The sequence below is a fragment of the Labeo rohita genome, chromosome 23 (assembly GCF_022985175.1).
Source record: "Labeo rohita strain BAU-BD-2019 chromosome 23, IGBB_LRoh.1.0, whole genome shotgun sequence".
NCBI lineage: Eukaryota > Metazoa > Chordata > Actinopteri > Cypriniformes > Cyprinidae > Labeo > Labeo rohita.
The window spans coordinates 20788143-20808894 of record NC_066891.1 but is presented as its reverse complement, the minus strand read 5'-3'; the positions used below and the strand labels follow the sequence as shown (position 1 = coordinate 20808894).

The window sequence follows — 20752 nt, the reverse complement described above, 5'->3', positions numbered from 1 at the left end:
CCTAATCGACTTAGGCATTTCCCACTTGATTTTTTAGTAACTAACTGCAATTAACTTATGACAGTGTTGTAACCACGTTGATTTTACATTAAAAAATGTAAAGACAGCCCCCCTAAAATATGTATGGGAGGAAGGGGAGAGATTTTGAAAGTAAGACTTATTTTATCAGAACATTAAATAGACTGCTTGAGCACTATTAGTCTAGATTTTATTTTTATCGTATCTTTTTATATTTAGGATGTGTTTTGTTTATTGACGTTTTGTTGAGTGGGCGGGAACAGAAAATCATAATCCGCATGTGCTCAACTTCAAGTGGTGTGGTCCCCTTTAAGGAGCTCATCGTAATATTACGCATCTGCTTTCATATCAACACTCGTCTTCCCTCACTAGGCTCTCAAACAAATCTCACAAGCCAGAATCCCTCTCATTATCAGCAGCACCCGCCCCGTCGACTCGCCCTCCCGAGCAGCGGAGCACCGCTGTGGCGGAGTCCTTGACGGGGACGAGAACCCGGGTAAACACGACAAAACACTGCTGTTTACATGAAGGCAAGCTGATTCTCACCGGATAGCTGCAACCAGGTAAATGTCAAATGTTTTGCATTGCAGTATGACGTGCGAGTGTGCGTGATGCATCCTTGTAGCGAACGACTCCTTCTGCATTTCCCGTGTGTAGGACAAACCAAGGACTGTGACGCGCCAGGTACGCGGTTCATATGCTATCTGAATGTACCGAGCAAAACGATATTTCACATTCGCACGCTAAATGCTGTTTATTTGCACGGTGTGTTTTGCACACCTTTTGGGTTTCGGTGTTTCGATGTTTCCCTGCAGCGAGCATGCGTGTGCATCTTGCGTTTGTTTTGGTATTGCGCTTTCATACTATTCTAATCCAGAGCTGTAGATTTGTCGTTTTCTAGCCCTTTAAAATGCTTTATTTCTAATTTGGCTTCAGCACGTCTTGTGCGCTGTGAGTCGTGACAGGGATAGTGTAGTTTTAGGGCCTAGGGTGCAGTATGACCTTGCATCCCTGTAAGGACTTGTGGACTGCAGAGAAAGTGTGCCTAAAAGTGGATTTGTAAGGATCTGGAAAGATTATCATGTGTAGTCCCTATTACAACCAAGCAAGTTTACATTATTTCAAACATACTAAAGGAGATCAAACTGTACAGTGTGTCTCATGGTGCATCACTATTAATCTCTCTGGTATTGCAGTAACTATCACTTTTTCCTTTGCGCAGGATGCTGTTTGTTGCACGTAGACTTGCCATTAAGGTTGTGTAATGTCACCATGCTGTCCCGCCTGTCTGTCTCACCACATAGACACTAACTAGGAAAGCCAATCTCACCACTTGTGGAGCTCACATTCTAGAATAGTGGCTGAATGGCTGTCTCCATGGCGACTGCTCTACATCTTTTCAGCATGCAGGCCAATCTTCCAAAGCATTTCCTTACCACATTCAGCCAAATGTGCTTCAGCTGCAAAGAGCACACTCAGTGATATATATTACTACATGTAAACATAATCTCTTGTCAATATGTGTCTTAAAATATTAATATTTGATCTGAAGTAAAATCTAAATTGAAAAACTCAAAGTTGAAAATTAGAAATAAAATAACTGATTCACATAGCAATTAGCAATAATCTAAAATTAGTTTAAAAAGATAGTTCACCCAAAAAATAAAAATTACCCATGATTTACACATCCTCAAGCCATCCTAGGTGTATATGACTTTCTTCTTTCAAACTAATACAATCTGAGTTAAATTAAAAAATGTTCTGGCTCTTCCAACCTTTATGATGGCGGTCAATGGGTGTTGAGATTTTGAAGTCCAATAAAGTGCATTCAGGCATCATAAAAAGTTCTCCAAACAGTTCTGGGTGTTTAATAAAGACCTTCTGAACTGAATCAATGCATTTGTGCAAAACAATTGTAATCTCTAGTTCTGCTAACTGTTGTGCGTGTATTTACGAGAGAGTGGCATTCCAGCGGATGACGTAGGACGCAGGCATAGCGTAAGTTCCGTGACGAATGCGAAAGTGTATGTAAATGTGCAAAACAAACCACCGGTAATGAATTAGAAGTACAAAACGAGGATTTGTAAAGACAAAATGTCAGAGGATTTCGATATAAGCCAATAGGACACCGGTTTTCCTTTGCTTTAAACAAAACTTGGTTTTTACGAAATTGGAGCTTACGCTACACCTATGTCCTATGTTATCCGCTGGAACGCCACTCTTCTCGCGAACACGCTTACGATAGTTAGCAGAAGCTAGAGATTACAGTTTCTAAAGTTTTAAATATGGATTTTTTTTTCACACAAACACATAAATTCACGTCAAAAGGCCTTTATTAACCTCCCTGAGCCTTGTGGAGTACTTTTTATAATGGATGGATGCACTTGAATATCACACTTTATTACTATATTAATGTAGCCGTTTGGATCTTGTCACTGATTTGATTTTAATACTGATTTCCTTTAATATGTATTTCATACTTTTTGTAATTGCTTGTGATGTAAATGTAATACTGATTATTGCTTTTCTATAGATCTACTTTAGCTGATTGCACTGATTACAGCTACTGAAAGAGTTTATGTTTGTGACTTCACGCAGCTGCTGTGTTGTTTATTCACTTCAGAGCATTCATGGTGCATTTATCCGTCCACACTGGATGCATTTAGCTCCATTCAATCCATTGACTGAGCGATCTGTGCTCTCTTAGGACCCATGAGGGACGTCCTGATAAATGACCTCAAAATCACTTAGTTCTGATCACTTCCTAATCCATCTTAGTCTGGCTCCCATTAGATTTATACAAACATAAGATAGGCCTACTTGTTTACATTGAAGGTGGTACTAGATTTATTAAAGGAATAGGTATGCAAATAAACATTCTGATAGTATTTATTAATTTGTTTCATTCCAACCATTATTTTTCTTCTGTATAAAAACAAATTATGAAAACTCCACACAGGTCTTATCCACACAACAATCAAAGTAACCATGACTGTTAATCTAAGAATTAAACTGATGAACTCAATGCTTCTTGAGCTAAATAGTGTGAATTCAGTGATATTTTATTGTTGTTTATATACAGTTATATTTTTTAATATTTTTAAACTTTTATGTTATAGCAACAATTTTCATTTCAGTTCATGAAAATTATTTTAATAGCTGTGTTATTAGTTAACAATAACAACGCTAGAATAATGATATAAATTTCAGTCTGTTCCTCAACATACAGCTTTTAAAATCTTACAGAACATAAATTGTATGGATTACTTTATGGTGCTTTTATATAGTTTTGTTTTTGTTGTGTGATATTGTTGCTGTGAGCAAGTGTTTCTGCGGTAATGTAGCTCGAATGTGGCCTGTGAGAGACAGGAGAACCGCTGGGTCATAGCAATCACTCATCTGCAGCTTTTCTGCACATCTCATACGACAGCAGCCAGAGGTCATCTAGTTCTGTTGAAGGACCATGACACAGCAGATTTCCTCATCAAAATATATTACCTTTATTTTTATATATTACTTAATGCAAATTCAGTGTTCTTTTTATAAGCAATTAACATTTTTTGATTTTTTATTTGTGTATATGGCCAGTCTTGCATCATGACACTTTATCCTTAAAGTGACAGTCCCCCCAAAAATTTGGCAAAAATTGGGCCATTAATTACTCATCGTCATGTTGTTCCAAACCATTAAAACCTTCATTCATCTTCGGAATACAAATTAAGATATTTTTGATGAAATCCGAGCACTTTCTTACCCTGCGTAGACAGCAACGCAACTACCATGATCAATAAAGGTCCTTACTACCAAAAATAGTCCATGTGACATCAGTGGATCAACCATAATTTTATGAAGCTACAAGAATACTTATTGTGGGCAAAGAAAACAAAATTATTGACTTTGTTCAACAGTTTCTTCTCTTCGTGGTTTACGGGTTTGGAACGACATGAGGGCAAGTAATAGACCAATTCAGTATTTGCAAACAGTGATTAAGTTTTTTGTGGGCGGAGCTTATCTGGTGGCAGAAGATGACAGTTTCAAGTAGCAGTCTATGGAAAACATGGATTAAAAGAATAAAAAAAAAGGAAAAATTTCATTTATATTTCAAAATACTGACTTTATTCCAAAATTATATATCACAATTCTGAAAAGAGAAATCAACTCATTATTCTCTCTTTCTCCCTCGGCTCAGAATAATGAGTTTATGGGGGGGGGGGGTTTCCCTCAGAATTGACAAAAATGCTATTGATGAGTTAAATCATGTTATAAAATCCGAACTATGAGATATAAACTTGCATTTATGGGAAAAAAATGTCAGAATTGTGAGAAAAGTTATAAGTTGACTTAACTTAAAAAAATTGAGGAAACCCGTTGTCTTATAATGAATATGTAAATAATATTTAAAAACAATAAGGAAAGTGAATTGTCAAGTTCTTTTAACGTATTTTTTAAATTATTATTTACTTAAAGGAGAAGTCCACTTCCAAAACAAAAATTTACAGATAATGTACTCACCCCCTTGTCATCCAAGATGTTCATGTCTTTTTTTCTTCAGTCATAAAGAAATTATGTTTTTTGAGGAATAAAATTCAGGGTTTTTCTCCATATAATGGTGCCCCGAGTTTGAACTTCCAACATGCAGTTTAAACGCGGCTTCAAACGATCCCAAATGCGGTTGTAAACGATCCCAGCCAAGAAAGAACGATCTTATCTAGCGCAATGATCGAAATGTTATTTTCATTAAAAAAATACAATTTAAATACTTTTTAATCTCAAACGTTCGTCTTGTCTTACTCTCCCTGAACTCTGTGTATTCTGCCTCAAGACAGTTAGGGTATGTAGAAAAACTCCAATCGTATTTTCTTCGTCAACTTCAAAAATCATTTTAGAATCATCTTACATCGCTGCAGAAGTACCAACCCAGTCTTTGCAAAGTGACCATGCAAAGAAGATCAAACAACCTCATCAAAAAAGGTAAAACAGCGATAAAAGATGATTTTGAAGTCGAGGGAGAACATGAGATTCGACATACCCTAACTGTCATGACCTGGAAAAAAAACAGTTATGTAGGCCTATTGTTTAAATCAAATGTATGCTTTAAAAGTGGGGTAATCATAATAGGTTTCATCCATAGTATGCCCGTTTAAAAATCTGCATTTAGCTTCAAATGGCGTCTTTGACGACAGTATTCTATAAAAATGATTTGCTTTACAATTCTGACATTCAAAGGCTTATTCCATGGATTCCATGGATTTCCCTTCACTTGATACTAGTGTTTTTCTGCCACCACATTTCTGTGCACAGCTGCAGGTGACGCAACTGTAACATCTACTCCAAATTGGTCTATTATTGACAGAATTTTCATGTTTGGGTGAACTATCCCTTTAAAAATGCTTCCTTTCACATGTGTGTTTTCAATATAAAAGGCTCATTCTTCAGACATTTCTGCATAATTTTTGTGCCACACACAATAGCTAAAAAGCTGTCAACCACGATTTGTCTCCAATCTGTTACAAATAATGCAATCGTCTTATGAAGAGTTCAGATGCAAAACCAGATAAAAGCCATCTCCAAAAATGAGATGATACTGAGTGAATGCTCCTGACACCTAGTATACGTCCATCAAATACTTTTACTTCAAACTCGCTAAAATCCCAGCCTCAGCCCAATCAGAAGTACCAGTACTTACATAGAAATTTATACATCGGAGCCTGATAAAAATGCATTTTTTAAAGAAAGACGTCAGATGGATTTAGAGGCTTTTGCATCTGAACTCTTCATATATAAGTTATGTAAGTTAATTTTCTATTTGATTAATGATCTGATCTTATTTTTGTATTTATTTGATAAGAGAGAGTATAAAATATGAGAGAGACTGAGATTGTAGTCTTCTGCATTGGTGCAAAGTTCAGATAGATCTCACAGCTGCGCTCTACATTATGACTCACACTGCGTCAGAGGGAGACCACGCTGTCCCGATAGTGAATCAGCAGCTGTGCTTTTCCAAACAAAAAAGGTTCCTGTTTATTCATAATACAGTTTTTTTTACTTAACTTTATTTTTTCTGTAGTTTTATCATTTGACTTCCATTGAGCTTTTCATCTAATATTTATATTTTACTTTGTTTTAGCTTTTTTTTTTTGTTCATTTTCATCAACCAACCAAACCCCAAGTGTTTGAAAGGTCATGTCATCATGCTGAAGGATTGAGTTGGTTATTATGAGGAGCATATTGCAGTTTATTGTTGCTTATACTGAGCTGTGCCAATTCCTTTTGAATTATTTAGATCATTAATCCCTCTTTTCCCTCAGCATGTGTCTCAGGATGCCCACTGTAGCAGAAATCACTGCTTTTTTCGCTTCCCATTCTCATTTCCTCATTTGTCTGTTTCTCTCAAATGAAATATTCTAGCTGCATCAGAAGCTTCTGGCAGATCGTGATTTCACTGAGTAGTCCGATTGTGAAAGTTAAAGCTCTATTATTTCTGTTCTCTGGCTTTGCACCAGTGCAGAGTCAGAGACCAACCAGTCTGTGTCAGCACAACGTTAAATATATTACAGCTCCACAAGCAATGCTGCTGCCAGGTCTGCTGAGTGTGAATAGATCTGATAGATTAGATGAAATAGACAGATTCTTATGTTTCTTTTGACTTTGATGCTATGAGCTTCCCATGATACTGTAAGAAAGTACCTCCTTAGCAAACCGTTGTTATGTAAATGAGACAAGGGTTGATACATGGTTTGTTGTAGAAAGTCATTTCCTCAAGTCAAACTGATGACATTGTGTTCTTGTGTTTTATTCAGGCTGGCTGCAGCTGAGCTTTTCATGCTGTGTTGACAGGGAGGAAGACAGATCCAGCTGAAGAAGGAGAAAGAAAGGAGAGGACTGCTGACTCCATGTCTTCGCCTTCAAATAAAAGATCTGGCTCTGGATCACGCAAGTATGGCATCTTTTGTCTTTCGTGAAATCTTCTTTCTAACAGACATTCTTTCAAAGTTGCAGCTGTGTTGGTGCTTTGCTGTATCTAACCCTTCTAGCTGCTATTGAACTCTCTTAATCACAGTAAGATCTCTGCCGCAGTTTAATGACCTTTTGAGCTTCAAGTGTTTCAATAATCCTTTCTCTCTCTCTTCCGCTGCCATCATTAATACATCAGCTGTTTAGCTCTTTCAATTTCTCTCTCTCTGCTGTCAAGACTTTTTCACCCTACAACTGCCAGGTTGTGTAAAACCTCCCTGAAGGACCAGTTTAAAAGATTTATAGGCATATTAATGTACTAGGATATTAAACACATACAAACAAATGTGCACTGTCGTTCAAAAGTATGATTAGTCTTTTATTCAAGGCTCCATTTATTTAATTAAAATACTGTAAAACAGTAATATTGTGAAAAAAAAAATTACATTTTCAAATGTTTTCTTTATTATAGATTTTAAAATGTAATATATTCCTGTGATGCAAAGCTGAAATTTCAGCTATTATTCCAGTCTTTAATGTTACATGATCTTTCAGAAATCATATTAATATTCTGATTTGCTGCTCACGAAACATTTATTATTATCAATGTTAAGACAGTTGTGCTGCTTAATATTTTTTTTTTTTTTTTTTTAAAGGATTCTTTGAAAGTTCAAAGGAACAGGATTTATCTGAAATACTGAAGATCAGGGTCAATTTAATGCATCCTTGTTAAATAATAGTGTTAATTTATTACAAAGCCAAAAACCTTATTAGGAATGTGTGGAAGTCCGTTTCCAGGGTTGCCAGGTTTTCACTACAAAACCCATCCAATTGCCACTCAAGACTAGTCCAAAACTAGCCCAATCACCTTTTGAAATGGGATCCCCTAGTAAAAATTGCATTCCAGGGGGGTAAAATACAAGTTTGTTGGTGGGGTTACCCTGGTAAAATTCACATATCAGAGGCTACATATCACATTATTATGGTTGCTTCAACCCGCAGACATAAAAAACAACCCCAATTCCGCTGGAAAACCACAGACTTGGCAACCCAGTTTCTGCCACTGAATAAAAAATAAAATAAGGTTATTGCGACTTTTTATCTCACAATTCCGACTTTTCTTCTCGCAGTTGTAAGTTTACATCTCGCTATTCTGACTTTCTTCTCATGATTGTGATACAAACTTGTAGTTCTGTCTCAGAACGCGAGTTTGTATCGCAATTGCAAGTTATAAAGTCAGAATTGTGAGTTTATATCTCACAATTGTTACTTTTTATCTCAGAATTATGAATTTATATTGCAAGTTATTAAAGGAGAAGTCCAGTTGCAGAACAAAAATGTACATCGCCTTTTCATCCAAGATGTTCATGTCTTTCTTTCTTCAGTTGTAAAGAAATTATGATTTTTGAGGAAAACATTTCAGGATTTTTCTCCATATAATGGACTGATATGGTGCCCCGAGCTTGAACTTCCAAAATGCAGTTTAAATGTGGCTTCAAATGATCCCAAATGTGGTTGTAAACGATCCCAGCCGAGGAAGAAGGGTCTTATCTAGCGAAACGATCAGTTTTTTTCAATATGCTCGTCTTGTCTTGCTTTGCCTGAACTCTGTGTATTCTGACTCGAGACAGTTTGGGTATGTCGAAAAACTCCAATTGTATTTTCGCCCTCAACTTCAAAAATCATTTCAAAATCATTCTACATCGCTGCAGAAGTACCGACACAGTCTTTACAAAGTGAACATGCAAAGAAGATCAAACACCCTTAACAAAAAAGGTAAAACACCGATATAGGAGTTAAGAGAGAACATGAGATGGGAGTTTTTCGACATACCCTAACTGTCATGAACCGGAAAAAAACAGAGTTCAGGCAGAGTAAAACAAGACAAACATTTGACATTAAAAAGTATATAAATTTTATATAAAAATAAATAAATTTGTATGAAAATAACCAATCGTTTAAGAAGATAAGACCCTTCTTTCTCGGCTGGGATCGATTACAAACGCATTTGGGAAGTTGAAACCCGGGACACTTGTCCATTGTTCTCATGGAGAAAAATGTTGAAATGTTTCCTCTTTACGACTGAAGAAAGAACAACATGAACATCTTTGATGACAAGGGGGTGAGTACATTATCTGTACATTTTCGCTCTGGAAATGGACTTCTCCTTTAAGTCAGAATTGAGTGATATGAACTTGCAATTCTGAAATCATATTTTCCACACAAAATTGGACTTTATAACTCGCAATTGCAAGTTTATATCTCACAATTCCGAGAAAAATTCTGAGATAAAAAGTCACAATAACATTTTTACATTTTTTATTCAGTGGTAGAAACTGACTTTAATAGGAATGGCAGAAATAACTTTAAAACAAAAAGGAATTCTGTCAAATTATAGAAGAAACATTTGTTAATCAATTATTCAACAAGCACATGGATGAAGCAATATTTTAATAAGGATCTCAGAAATACATTTTCAAGCGTAACTTTAAACTAACATACTACATCATGCATATCTTCCAGTTTTTTAAATGAAAATCTCTTAATGTTTTAAGCAAAACTTGTGTAAAAAAAAAAGTGAATTATTTTACAAGAATTGCAATAAAAAATGTAATCATATAAATCATATAAATTAAATAGTAATGTCTAAAACTTTAGTTTCCACACACTTCTTCTTTACACCATTCCCACATCCAATTCTGTCCGAATACAGATCATTTTCTCATTTCAAAATATGTACCAGTAGCGGCAATGAGTTTTAATGGTAATTTTGCAGTAGAGCCCAGCTCTGTGCCTCTGTCTCATCTCTGTTTCCTCAGATTCAACCTGCTGAAGGCCCTACAGCCTAAGCACCGCTTGCAACAAATGCTGTCATCTCCCACTGCGTCCCCTGTGTGAGACTCTGATTCAGTACCCTATAGTAGGGCATGAGTAGTAGTAGACAACACTGTTGCACTGGGCATTCACACGCAGATTTAAAACCAGCCCATTACCTGCAACCACTGATGCTGATGTTGAGGATCTGAGAGGGCAGATTACGCTGAACTCTTCAGTCTTTAACAGACGCTCAGATGAATGCAAATGGATCAGTTAATGATCTGTAAATTTGTCCCACGAGAAGCCATTTTGGCTGTGATTGAATTGATAATCAGTGAGACTGACAATGAATGTGATATTTTCCACAATGATTCTAATGAGTGTGTGGCAATGCAGTGCACATATTCACTACACAATACCCGACTTTCCTTCAATTAGTCCACATCACTGAAAACATAATGGACGTACCTCATCTGTCCAACTACCCTGGCTGCTTTTCTCTTTCTTCCTTCTTTTCCTTGCTATCAGTACTGATAGCAGAGTCCTCTTATTTCTCTCTCACTCCTGAAGCACGCTTTGTTTGTTTCAGCTCTTTCACTTTGCTTTTATTTTCCCTGCTTTGCTCTCAGCTTAACCATGACCTTGGCTTGCTTTCATGGTTAGGTAGTTCAGCAAACCTCTTATAGCCCACCAATGGTGGTCCTGGTGGACAGTAGTTATAGTGCCTTGTCATTGTAAATGTGCTGTTTTGATTGGTCTATTTTTATAGAATACGTTGAGCTGTTTAACTTAAATGAGAAGTTTACTTCCAGAACAAAAATGTACAGAAAATGTACTCACCCCCTTGTCATCCAAGATGTTCATGTCTGTCTTTCTTCAGTCGTAAAGAAATGTCGTTTCTTGAGGAAAACACTTCAGGAATGTTCTCCATATAGTGGACTTCTGCGGTGGAAGTGAGTTTGAACTTCTAAAATGCAGTTTAAATGCAGCTTTAAAGGGCTCCAGACGATCCAAGCCAAGGAAGAAGGGTCTTATCTAGTGAAACGATCGTTATTTTCTAAAAAGAGTACAATTTATATACTTTTTTTTACCTCAAATGCACATCTTGTCTAGCTCTGCGATGTGTATGCATTCTCTGTGTAATTTGGGTCAATACAGTTATGGTATGTCAAAAAACTCCCATCTAATTTTCTCCTCAAAATTCAAAATCGTCCTACATTGCTGCAGAAGATCCGACCTAGTGTTTATAAAGTGAACGTGCAAAGAAGGTCAAATGTCCTTTACAAAAAAAGGTAAAACAGCAATGTAGGACGATATTGAAGTTGGAGGAGAATATGAGATTCGAGTTTTTCAACATACCCTAACTGTGTTGACCCGGATTACACAGAGTACACACGCACATCGCAGAGCTAGACAACTGCATTTTGGAAGTTCAAATTCACTTGCACTATAGAAGTCCACTATATGGAGATAATTCCTGAAACTATTTCCTGAAAAATTTTATTTCTTTACGACTAAAGAAAGAACGACATGAACATCTTGGATGACAAGCGGATGAATAAATTATCTGTAAATTGTTGTTCTGGAAGTGGACTTCTCCTTTAAGTATGGTATTTTGACTAGTGTTATTTTAATCTATTTAAGATTTAGCAATGTTTATGTGTGTGATTTTTATTAGTAGTTAAAATTTATAATATTTTCTTTTTTCTTTTTAGCTTTAATGTATTATATTTTACATTTTAGTCATAGTTATAGTAATTTTAGTACTTAAATAATTTAAGTTTATTTTTCAGAATAAAAAATTCTTGCTAATTGACTTAGCCCTATGTGATCCATCATGTTCGTCTTTCTTTCTTTAGTCGAAAAGAAATTAAGGTTTTTGAAGAAAACATTCCAGGATTTCTCTCCATATAGTGGACTTCAATGGGGATAAACGGGTTGAAGGTCCAAATTGCTCTACATGATCCCAGCCGAGGAATAAGGGTCTTATCTAATGAAACGATCGGTCAAATAAAACTGATATACTTTTTAAAGGCACATTATGTATGTTTTCGCCGCTAGTGGGCACATATTCAAAACAAACAAGAATCAAAGGCGTAGTTTGATGACGCGTGATTGAGTGTGGAATCATGGGAGTTGTTGTCTTCATCCTCACAGCCGATGCGATCTGACAGGACTCGGGCAGAAATCATGCTCACACATTACATAGTAACGTTGGAAAGGTCACGCGTGACGTAGGTGGAAGTACCGGTCCAGTGTTTACAAAGCAATCGTGCAAAGAAAGTCAAATGCCCTTTAAAAAAGGGGAAAACAACGATGTTGGATGATTTCGAAGTTAGAGGAGAAAACAAGATGGAGATTTTTGAAGCAAAGTAACCTTTCCAACATGATTACGGAATGCATGAAGTCACGAACGCACATCGCAGAGCTAGTGCAAGATGAGCATGTGTGGTCAAAAAGTATCAAATTTTTATTTATTTATTTATTTATTTTTAAAATGGGCAATTGTTTCGCTAGACAAGACCCTTATTCCTCAGCTGGGATTGTGTAGAGCCCTTTGAAGCTGCATTGAAACTGCAATGTGGACCTTCAACCTGCTGACTCCCATTGAAGTCAACTATATGGAGAAAAATCCTGGAATGTTTTCCTCAAAAACCTCAATTTGTTTTCGACTGAAGAAAGAAAGACGTGAACATCTTGGATGACATGGGGGTGAATAAATTATCAAGAAATTTTTATTCTGGAAGTGATCTAATCGTGGTCTAGTGGTCAACTAATATGAGGTTTTCAAGCGGTTGATGCTCACACTGATATTTACTCAAAACTCACTCACAAAATTGAAAGAAAAATGATATAAAAGCTCATTATTATCGGACTCTCACTAGTTTCAAAGTTATCCATCATGCCTGTAAAAACAGCACTCTGCACCACCTAAAGGAACTGCTTTCTTTCAGCGCTGCTAACCCCAGATTTAATTTTCCCAAAAGAGAATGTTTCTGGGAGATTAAAGAGTCATTATGCTCTAAGCTACCCCATGATCCATTGCTCCTAGAATTTGACAGTTGATTGTGTACTATTTTCCCTCAATTTCATGATTGTGGTAGGCTATGTGAGGTCAGAATACAGCATGAAACTGCATGTTCAGAAGGTTATAGTTAGAATCTCATTTGTTTACATAAAAGAGACATTCAGTGTCAGTAAGGATGAAGGAAACAGTGTAATTCTGTCAAGCGTAATCTAGTAAGCCTTTGTATAATGGGTCCAGGGTGTTTTTTATTCTTTTAAGCATCCTCCAGCCCTGTGCTAGTGTTTCTGACAAACAGAATTAATAAGAAGCTTCTTTTTATCTTTCTCTCTGTCCTCCCCTGACTGCTGACTTAATTAATTAGTCAGACAATCTGTCAAATAATTTGTCAGATCTGCAACCTCATGTACAGAGTTTCACAATCATAATGAAACAAGCTTCATCTCATGTTAATTTCAGTTGGATGTTTGAAATGGACTTAAAAATGACATCAACTCAAAGGTATTTTGTAAACTGTAAGAATTTCAAATGGTAATATTGGGTGTATTATAAAGACCAATCTGCACCTGGAATTTCAATGACAGATGCATAGATAATTTTCAGGAAATTGGAAAAAATTATGGATACAAATAGAGCATAATGAAAAGTTTACAAACCACTCCGCATAAGTGGCAGATGATTACTTTTTTGTAGCACAACTTCTGCTTCTACCTGAATTCATCCCATATATTTATAAAAGAAAATGTCTACAGAAACATTCTTTTGAATTTCTATACAATACAGGTTAAGGTGAACTTTAGGTGTGTGCTATCTTATGTAATGATTCCTTTTTGTTTGTGGGTCAGTTTTGACTATTGCAGGTTTATAGAGCTAGACTACACACCCATGGAGTCAGGCATTATGGTCTCTATGAGACAGAGCAGAGGATTTCTGACACCAAAGTCCCCGGAACGCCACTGTCGGTCAGCGCTCCATCATCCCTTCTGTCTCGTTCTTCTTTTTTCCCGTTCATTCCTTCACTTTTTTTGTTCTCTGTGCCATTTTGTCAGCATGGATTTAAACTCTTCAACCATAGCACGATGTCCCTATAAAATCCAACCTTTTGATTTTACTGGGGGTTTAAAGCTTGAATTGCATACGTGTGTCACAGTTAAAGATGATTTTATGTCTGTGGTGTGCACAATGAGCCCTCATTAGATGGCACTGCTGTCAATTTCTGCTTGTTCAGCTGCCAGTTTGTTTCTCATAATTGATTCATGATGGATATTTATCATGATTTGTCATCTGTGCCTCAGCACATAATACAACTCTTTGTATTACTTTGCTTGGAGTTTTATGTGAGCTGGGTGTCTTTTTCTTCTTTACATCCATAAAAGGTGTTTTCTCCCCGTAGTTGACTAGTTGACTGTATGAATAGAGGCATGTTAGTCATTTTGTACCATAGGTAGGCATGTTTGGTTTTGTGTTTCATGGAAATGTACTTTTTGTTTGTTCATATAAGTGTGTGTTTGTGCATTCCGTCATGTGTCCTCACAGTTTTCTATGAAAATTCTGTCATTAATTACTCATCCTGAGTTTGTCCCGAATCCGGGAGACCTTTACTTATCTTCAGATATTTTTGATGACATCCAAGAGCTTTCTGACCCAGTATAGACAAAATAATTTTTGGTCAAAAAAGAGTAATACATCTTTCAAATCTGTAAACAGGCTTTTGTAAAATAATTAAAGCAAACAGGATGCACTTTCTGCCCTCTCTGAGAACTTGAGGGCGAAACTCCATGTATTCATGTATTACAGACATGAAAATTATATTTATACTGTAGAGAGTGAATGTCTACTTTTAAATTCAAATGAAAAACAAATATTCTCAGATTATGCAATCATTATAAAACATTCATACAGGCGCATCCACTACTGTGGAGATGACGAATCAGTGTCGCTGACTTCATTTCTTAAGCCGAAAACTAAGAAAGCACTATATTAATAAATTAAAATGTCAATGCAGCCTCTTTACTGTTTTTCCCAATACATTTATAATAATTAGTTGTGCTGTGTGCTGTGGCAAGCTTTATGCGTGGCAAGCTTTATATTTGGCTATATAGGCAATTAAAGGCTCATTATATTGATTTAAATGGTTTATTAATAAACATGTGATTAGTCCAATAATGCTTAAAATGAACGAATACTAGTCGACCAGAAAAATCTTTAGTCGAGGGCAGAAAAAGATAAAATAGTTCACTGCTACCTTTCTGGGCCTTAAACGTGGTAGTTGCATCGCTGTCTTTGCAAGGTCAGAAAGCTCTCGGATTTCATCAAAAATATCTTAATTTGTGTTTCTGAAGATTAATGAAGGTCTTACGGGTTTCGAATGACACAAGGGTGAGTAATTAATGACAGAATTTTCATTTTTGGGTGAACTATCCCTTCAAGTGGCATTGAAGGTGACACTGTGAAATTTGGATTCTGTTATACTACAGACGGAGTCCAGCACCTGCCAGTAACCGTGATCCCTATGGAAATGCTTCTCTCAGCAGCAGTAGCAATTCAGGGTCATGCAAGGGCAGTGATGGAAGCCCAACCCATAGGTGAGGCACAACTCACCCACAGACCAATGACGCACTTCTCCTTTCTCTTTTTTTTCAGGTATATATATGTACAGTATTGTTTTTTTTATGTACCACTGTTCTCATTTATATCAGGCGTCACATAAAATACACCTCCTGCAATGATAACCATGGTATCCGACCCCCTCCACCAGAGCAATACCTTACCCCACTGCAACAGAAAGAGGTGTGTATCAGACACCTCAGAGCACGGCTCAAAGAAACCATCGAAAGACTGCAGGACAGGTGAGGCATGCGTTGTTCATAGCATGAGGGTCCATGCACTATTGATTTCATCAGTCGATGAATAAATTAGTTTTATTTTAAGCTGCTTTGAGCAGCAGTTAATTAAAGTGATTCCTTTATTTGAAATTGTTATGCAAATGGTTGGAGCTAAACTCTGCAGGACAGTGGTCCTCCAGGACCAAAGTTGCCCAGTCCAGACGGTGTCATTTGTAATTTATTTCCCTTATTTGCAAGGACTCAAGGAAGCTGAATATTTATTACTTATCTAAACTGTTTCAGAAAGTCTTTCCTCAAACTCAGACTATTGTTGAAGCTAGTGTGTTACTATGTTGGGCAGCTCCAACAGACTGAGGTTGAAAAAAATGTAAACTTTCAGCCACTGACACAGTTGGCAAGTTGCATAATACTGGGACAGGACAAAGTATTAAGTGAAAACATTTTACACTGTTTTAATTTTGGTCTGTTTTTCACCCACCACTTACTCTTTTACATTCCATCCTTGCTCTTTTGACGTCTTCGGTTTCTCTTCTTAGGGACACTGAGATTGATGAGTTGCGCACTCAGCTGTCTCGTATGCAAGAGGACTGGATTGAAGAGGAGTGCCACCGTGTGGAGGCCCAGTTGGCTCTGAAGGAGGCTCGCAGGGAAATCCAGCAGCTTAAGCAGGTTGTCGATGTTGTCAGGTCCAGTCTGGGAGACACCGACACTGGAGTGCAAAAGTGCTTCCAAGACATAAACCTCCAGAACCACAAGCTGGAGTCTTTATTGCAGAGCATGGAGCTGGCTCAGATCGGGACCACCAAAACGGGAGAAATCCTGGCAGGTGGAGGGGTGGTGGGGGCAGGGCTGGAGGTCAGCGAGGGCCTGGTGGGGTCTTCCGAAGGCTCCCCAGCTCGCTCGCTTACCCGCAGCTCTACCTACACCAAGCTAAGCGACCAGACTGGCCAGGAACGTGGCGGTAATGAAAATGGATGTGATATTCCTTGTTTGTCAGGCGAGGGCACGCAGGACAGCGGGTTTGTTTGCTGTGGAGAAAGTGGAAGAGGAGCAAGCAAGGCAGACCTACTCCTGGAGGCTGCGTTTTTGTCTCAAGAGACAGCCTCGCTGCTCGATGCGTACTCCCGCCTGCCACACTCCTCCACCTATGAGGCACTGTGCAATAGCGAGCCGAGAGTTGTGCCACTCCGCTGCGGTGGGATCGGGACAGGGGCCACTGTTAGTGTAAGTCATCCATGTCTGTCACATCATCACCTATACCTGCATCATCTGCGTGAGCAAGGCATTCAGACCGACTACGAGCATGCCCCTGCTTCGGCGCCTGCCCATGGTCCAAGTACATCCTTCAACTCTGATCTGGACACTATTGCTGAGCGTACCTTTCGCTCTCAAGCCTGCAGTCCAACCTCTACCTGGATGTCTGATGAGGGAGATGATCTGGAGTCAGTGGCCACAGAATCAGCCATTACGGCAACAGTTGCCACAACTTCTGTCATCACAGACTTTGTAGAAAAGTCTGCACCAGCTGTTGCAATGGAGCCTTGGCCACCAACTGCATCTGTTCCGAAAGGACCTGCGATTTTGATCCCCATGGAGTCCTCTATCAAAGAGACAACTGTTTCAGAGCCCCATATGGTCTTACCAATCACCACAACAGCTTTAACCACGGAGACCATTGGATCCAACTCTGTTGAACCTGTAACAGACCCTTTGCCAAACCCTGACGCTTCCCCTTGCTCCACTCAGCCATTGGTTGAGACAGAAGAGGAGCCCCTTCCACAGACCACTCAGCCTCGTAGTGTACTAACAGAGGCAGAGGTTGAAGGGGATCATGTCGTAAATATAAGTGCAGACGATGATGATGAGGTTGACGAGAGTGCTACGAACACAGAATCCAAATCGTCCAGCTGTGGTTTACCGGTAAAGAACTACTGGAGCCGGCACTTCCTAGTAGATTTGCTTGCGGTGGTCGTGCCAGTGGTCCCGACAGTGGCATGGTTCTGTCGGGGTCCACACCGTGTTGGTCAGCCAATGTACCATTTTGGCTCTCTATTGCGGGGTTGCTGCACTGTGGCCCTCCATTCCCTGCGTCGAGGAGGGGGCCTTCGGCACTACCCCGCAGGAGGAGGCGGTCCAGGGGGAATGAGTATATGAGAGCAACTCTTCTCTCTGGGGAAGCTTTGAAGCCGGTGAAGCCACTGTTCTTCTGTCAGAGAAGTGGTTAAAACATAAAATGAATAGAGGCAACCAGTGGAAGGATAGTGTCTGAGCACAGCACCTTAACGCTGTGGTTCTCTACGGTCTATATCCAAGATAAGAATGAGGAAGGGGAATCACTAGCATGTATTTACACCTACAAATAAGATGCTCATGAAGTTCAGGACTTCAAGTGAGCTTTCACCTTTTTCCACAACTACTACTTTGAGTAAAGAGGCGAGATGATGTGTTCTGAATGATGGACTGACACAGTGACATTAACTCAGCTTTGTGAGTGACACTTAAAGATCCCCTTTAATATGATTGTATTACCCTTATTTAGAGCAAAGAGACGCAATAAGTGATGGGAAGAAACTGTCCTTTTGTGCGTCCCTCTTACTATCACAGCAGAGTGTGTGTGTCCTATGTGTGCGTATTGATTTATTTGAGCGAGTGTTGTGTTGTGTTAATGTACAGTGCAGCCAAAGTACCTGAATTACTAATGGCCATCATTGTTGTAGCCGTGAGTGCAGTAGTTTGCTGTCCCATTACTTTTGCCGGTGTGGCATAAGTGCAGAACAGTCATCTTTTCCCCTTAAGGAGCCAGGCAAGCGCCTGCTGAGCTATTTATATGCTTTGCATATACCACTAGTGTCCTAGATACTGTAAATTCTGTCACGAAATGATACTTAGTCCATCTGGAGTCTTTTAGATTAATGTATTTTTTATTCTAGGCTCAATTAGGTGGAAGAGTTTGATGGTTCAGAATATAGCAGAATGCTAAATTTGTGTATTTAGGAAAAGGGTAATGCATTCTAAGTAATAATATTAACATTAAGAAGGGATTCAGCGTTTAGACAATGATCAGGGTTAAAAGACTTTAATAGGGTCATGGGAGCTTTTTCACCAGAAATTAAGTTTGAGTTTGTTTCACTGTGTGATTTTTCACTGTGTGAACATCAAAAAACTCTCATAGCCAAATGTGTTTGGATATAAGGCTAATCTTTAACAATAGGTCTTATTTTAAAATTTACTGTTAGATTAGGTTAGATAATTACATTCGGCTATGTGCGGGGCTCAAACTTGCAACATCCAGCATAAGAGTTGGGACAGCTAAAAACAATGCTGAATAATGAAACATAAAACATAAACAAGTTGTTGCTATGCTAAAATTGGAAGTAGTTAATAAGTTGTTTCTACAATATAATGTAATTTAATTTCACTCAAAAGATCAAAGAAAGCAAAATAATGTATATTGTATTGAAAAAGTGGAATATACAAATTGTTGTATACTATGTAAGTTTAAAATTTACAACAGTGAAAGTAAATTAAACATTTACAGCATGCAGAAACTTCTTCCAAACATTTGGCCATGACTGTATATCCCCTATGATGTTCATGTTGACCATTTATTTGACTGACACTTAGATGAAGGGTGACATTTAATGACATGTCGATTGCACTATAATTCACTTTATAAGCAATTACTTGAAGTATACTTGATTGTGAGTTTCTGTTTGTCGAAAGGCCAATGCATACATGTGGATTTGTGGTTCAGGGTTAGATTTCACCATTGTTGATTCATAAATTCACATGAATATGTATACTTTGTGTATATATGTGACAGCTGGATTGATTTGCCAGTCAGCAGTATACCAGATAATCAGCCAGATGATCACTAATTGTAGTTATTTGTGTCTCACATATTGTCTTATCTTCTGTCCCTCTAAATCATAAATAGCCGCTGCCTTTCTGTCTACCTCCTTCCTCTGATAATTGTGTATAGTGTATGTATTGTTAAATAGGCTTTATTTGTTGTCTTTTTGCAAAGTTCTCTTTTGAATTATTCACTGCTTTCTGTTGTGCAGGTTCAGTGTGGCGTCTGTAAGGTTTTTCAGCGCTTGATATTTCTCATTTTAACTGCTTGACAATCTTAATTTATGCTTTATGTGGTGGCAATTGCGCATATATGTTTTTAGTTTATAGTCTAGTCCCTGCACTTTTTCACCTCATTCCAACTAAGCACTTATTAAAGAATCTTACAATAGATTTAAAGAAACGAAGGCATATATGTCTCTGATAGCTTGTTGAAACTATGAATGTGTGGCGTTCAGATATCTTTTGGCTTGTCAGAATATGTATCTGAGGTTATGAGATTGTAATCAATGTTACCCCAAGAATATGAGTTTTTTCTCCAAACCGCTATTGTTTGTCAATGAAATGTACGTAAATAACTATTGCATTAGTTATTTGGCCAGGTAAATGTTTGGATATAAAGCTTTGTATATCTGTTGAAATGACACATAAGGCCTTGATAAGATTTTCTTGAATTTTTTGAAGCCATATTACAAGCAGAGATGTGTATGTTGGCCCTATATGCTGGTATATTTGAGTAATATTTCTATTTTGTCATGTATTGTCATATCAGTTTTTCACTCTGTTTGAGCGTGCAATTTAATGTGAGAATTCATGTATTGCAATATCAGTTCTTTTTTCTTTCTCTGTTTGGATAATTATCGCTAGTTGACCAATATGTGTTTTTCAGGGTCAGTGCCGATAACGATTATTACAGATGAAGTAGAGCGATAACCGATATTCTGAACCAATATAAATGTCTGGTGTAAAAATGAAAATTAGGGCTCTGACAAAAACTCTTTAAATGCTTTTACATTGTTTTAATCTGCAAATGCTTAATATCGGCCTGGGGTGTGTTTCCTAAAAGCAACTACGGTCATAAGTTCTGTCATTACCAATAGAGTTCAAAGGAACTTACCACCATATTTAGCTAGCTGTGCTTTTGGGAAAGGCACCCCAGGCCGATAACCGGTCGACCCCTAATAATCAGATTATTTCCTTTAAAGCTTCAGATCCACCATCAGATCTTAATACATGTTAG

General features: G+C 37.9%; 1 protein-coding gene across 7 annotated transcripts; it reads left to right on the top strand.

Annotated features, from left to right (window-relative positions):
* The first annotated feature begins 351 nt into the window (after positions 1-351).
* Positions 352-18860, top strand: snphb (syntaphilin b). Of its 7 annotated transcripts, none has more exons than XM_051095932.1 (7): positions 352-581; positions 6856-6955; positions 9792-9866; positions 13660-13776; positions 15292-15399; positions 15514-15663; positions 16197-18860. In XM_051095932.1, exons 2-7 carry the CDS (start codon positions 6912-6914, stop codon positions 17812-17814), a joined length of 2112 nt encoding a protein of 703 aa, XP_050951889.1. In that variant the 5' UTR covers positions 352-581; positions 6856-6911; the 3' UTR covers positions 17815-18860. The 7 variants fall into 7 exon arrangements, with proteins under 7 accessions (XP_050951889.1, XP_050951888.1, XP_050951890.1 ...); XM_051095931.1 differs by having other exon boundaries at positions 6819-6955; XM_051095933.1 differs by lacking the exon at positions 9792-9866 and having other exon boundaries at positions 353-581; positions 6819-6955.
* Positions 18861-20752: the final 1892 nt, after the last annotated feature.

Bases quoted from the DNA above. Each gene is read 5' to 3' on its own strand.
- snphb (XM_051095930.1), top strand. From the start codon at position 9,724: ATGAGTTTTAATGGTAATTTTGCAGTAGAGCCCAGCTCTGTGCCTCTG. The intron at 13,777-15,291 runs GTCAGCGCTCCA...GTTATACTACAG, and splicing joins TCCCCGGAACGCCACTGTCG to ACGGAGTCCAGCACCTGCCA. The intron at 15,664-16,196 runs GTGAGGCATGCG...TTCTCTTCTTAG, and splicing joins ATCGAAAGACTGCAGGACAG to GGACACTGAGATTGATGAGT.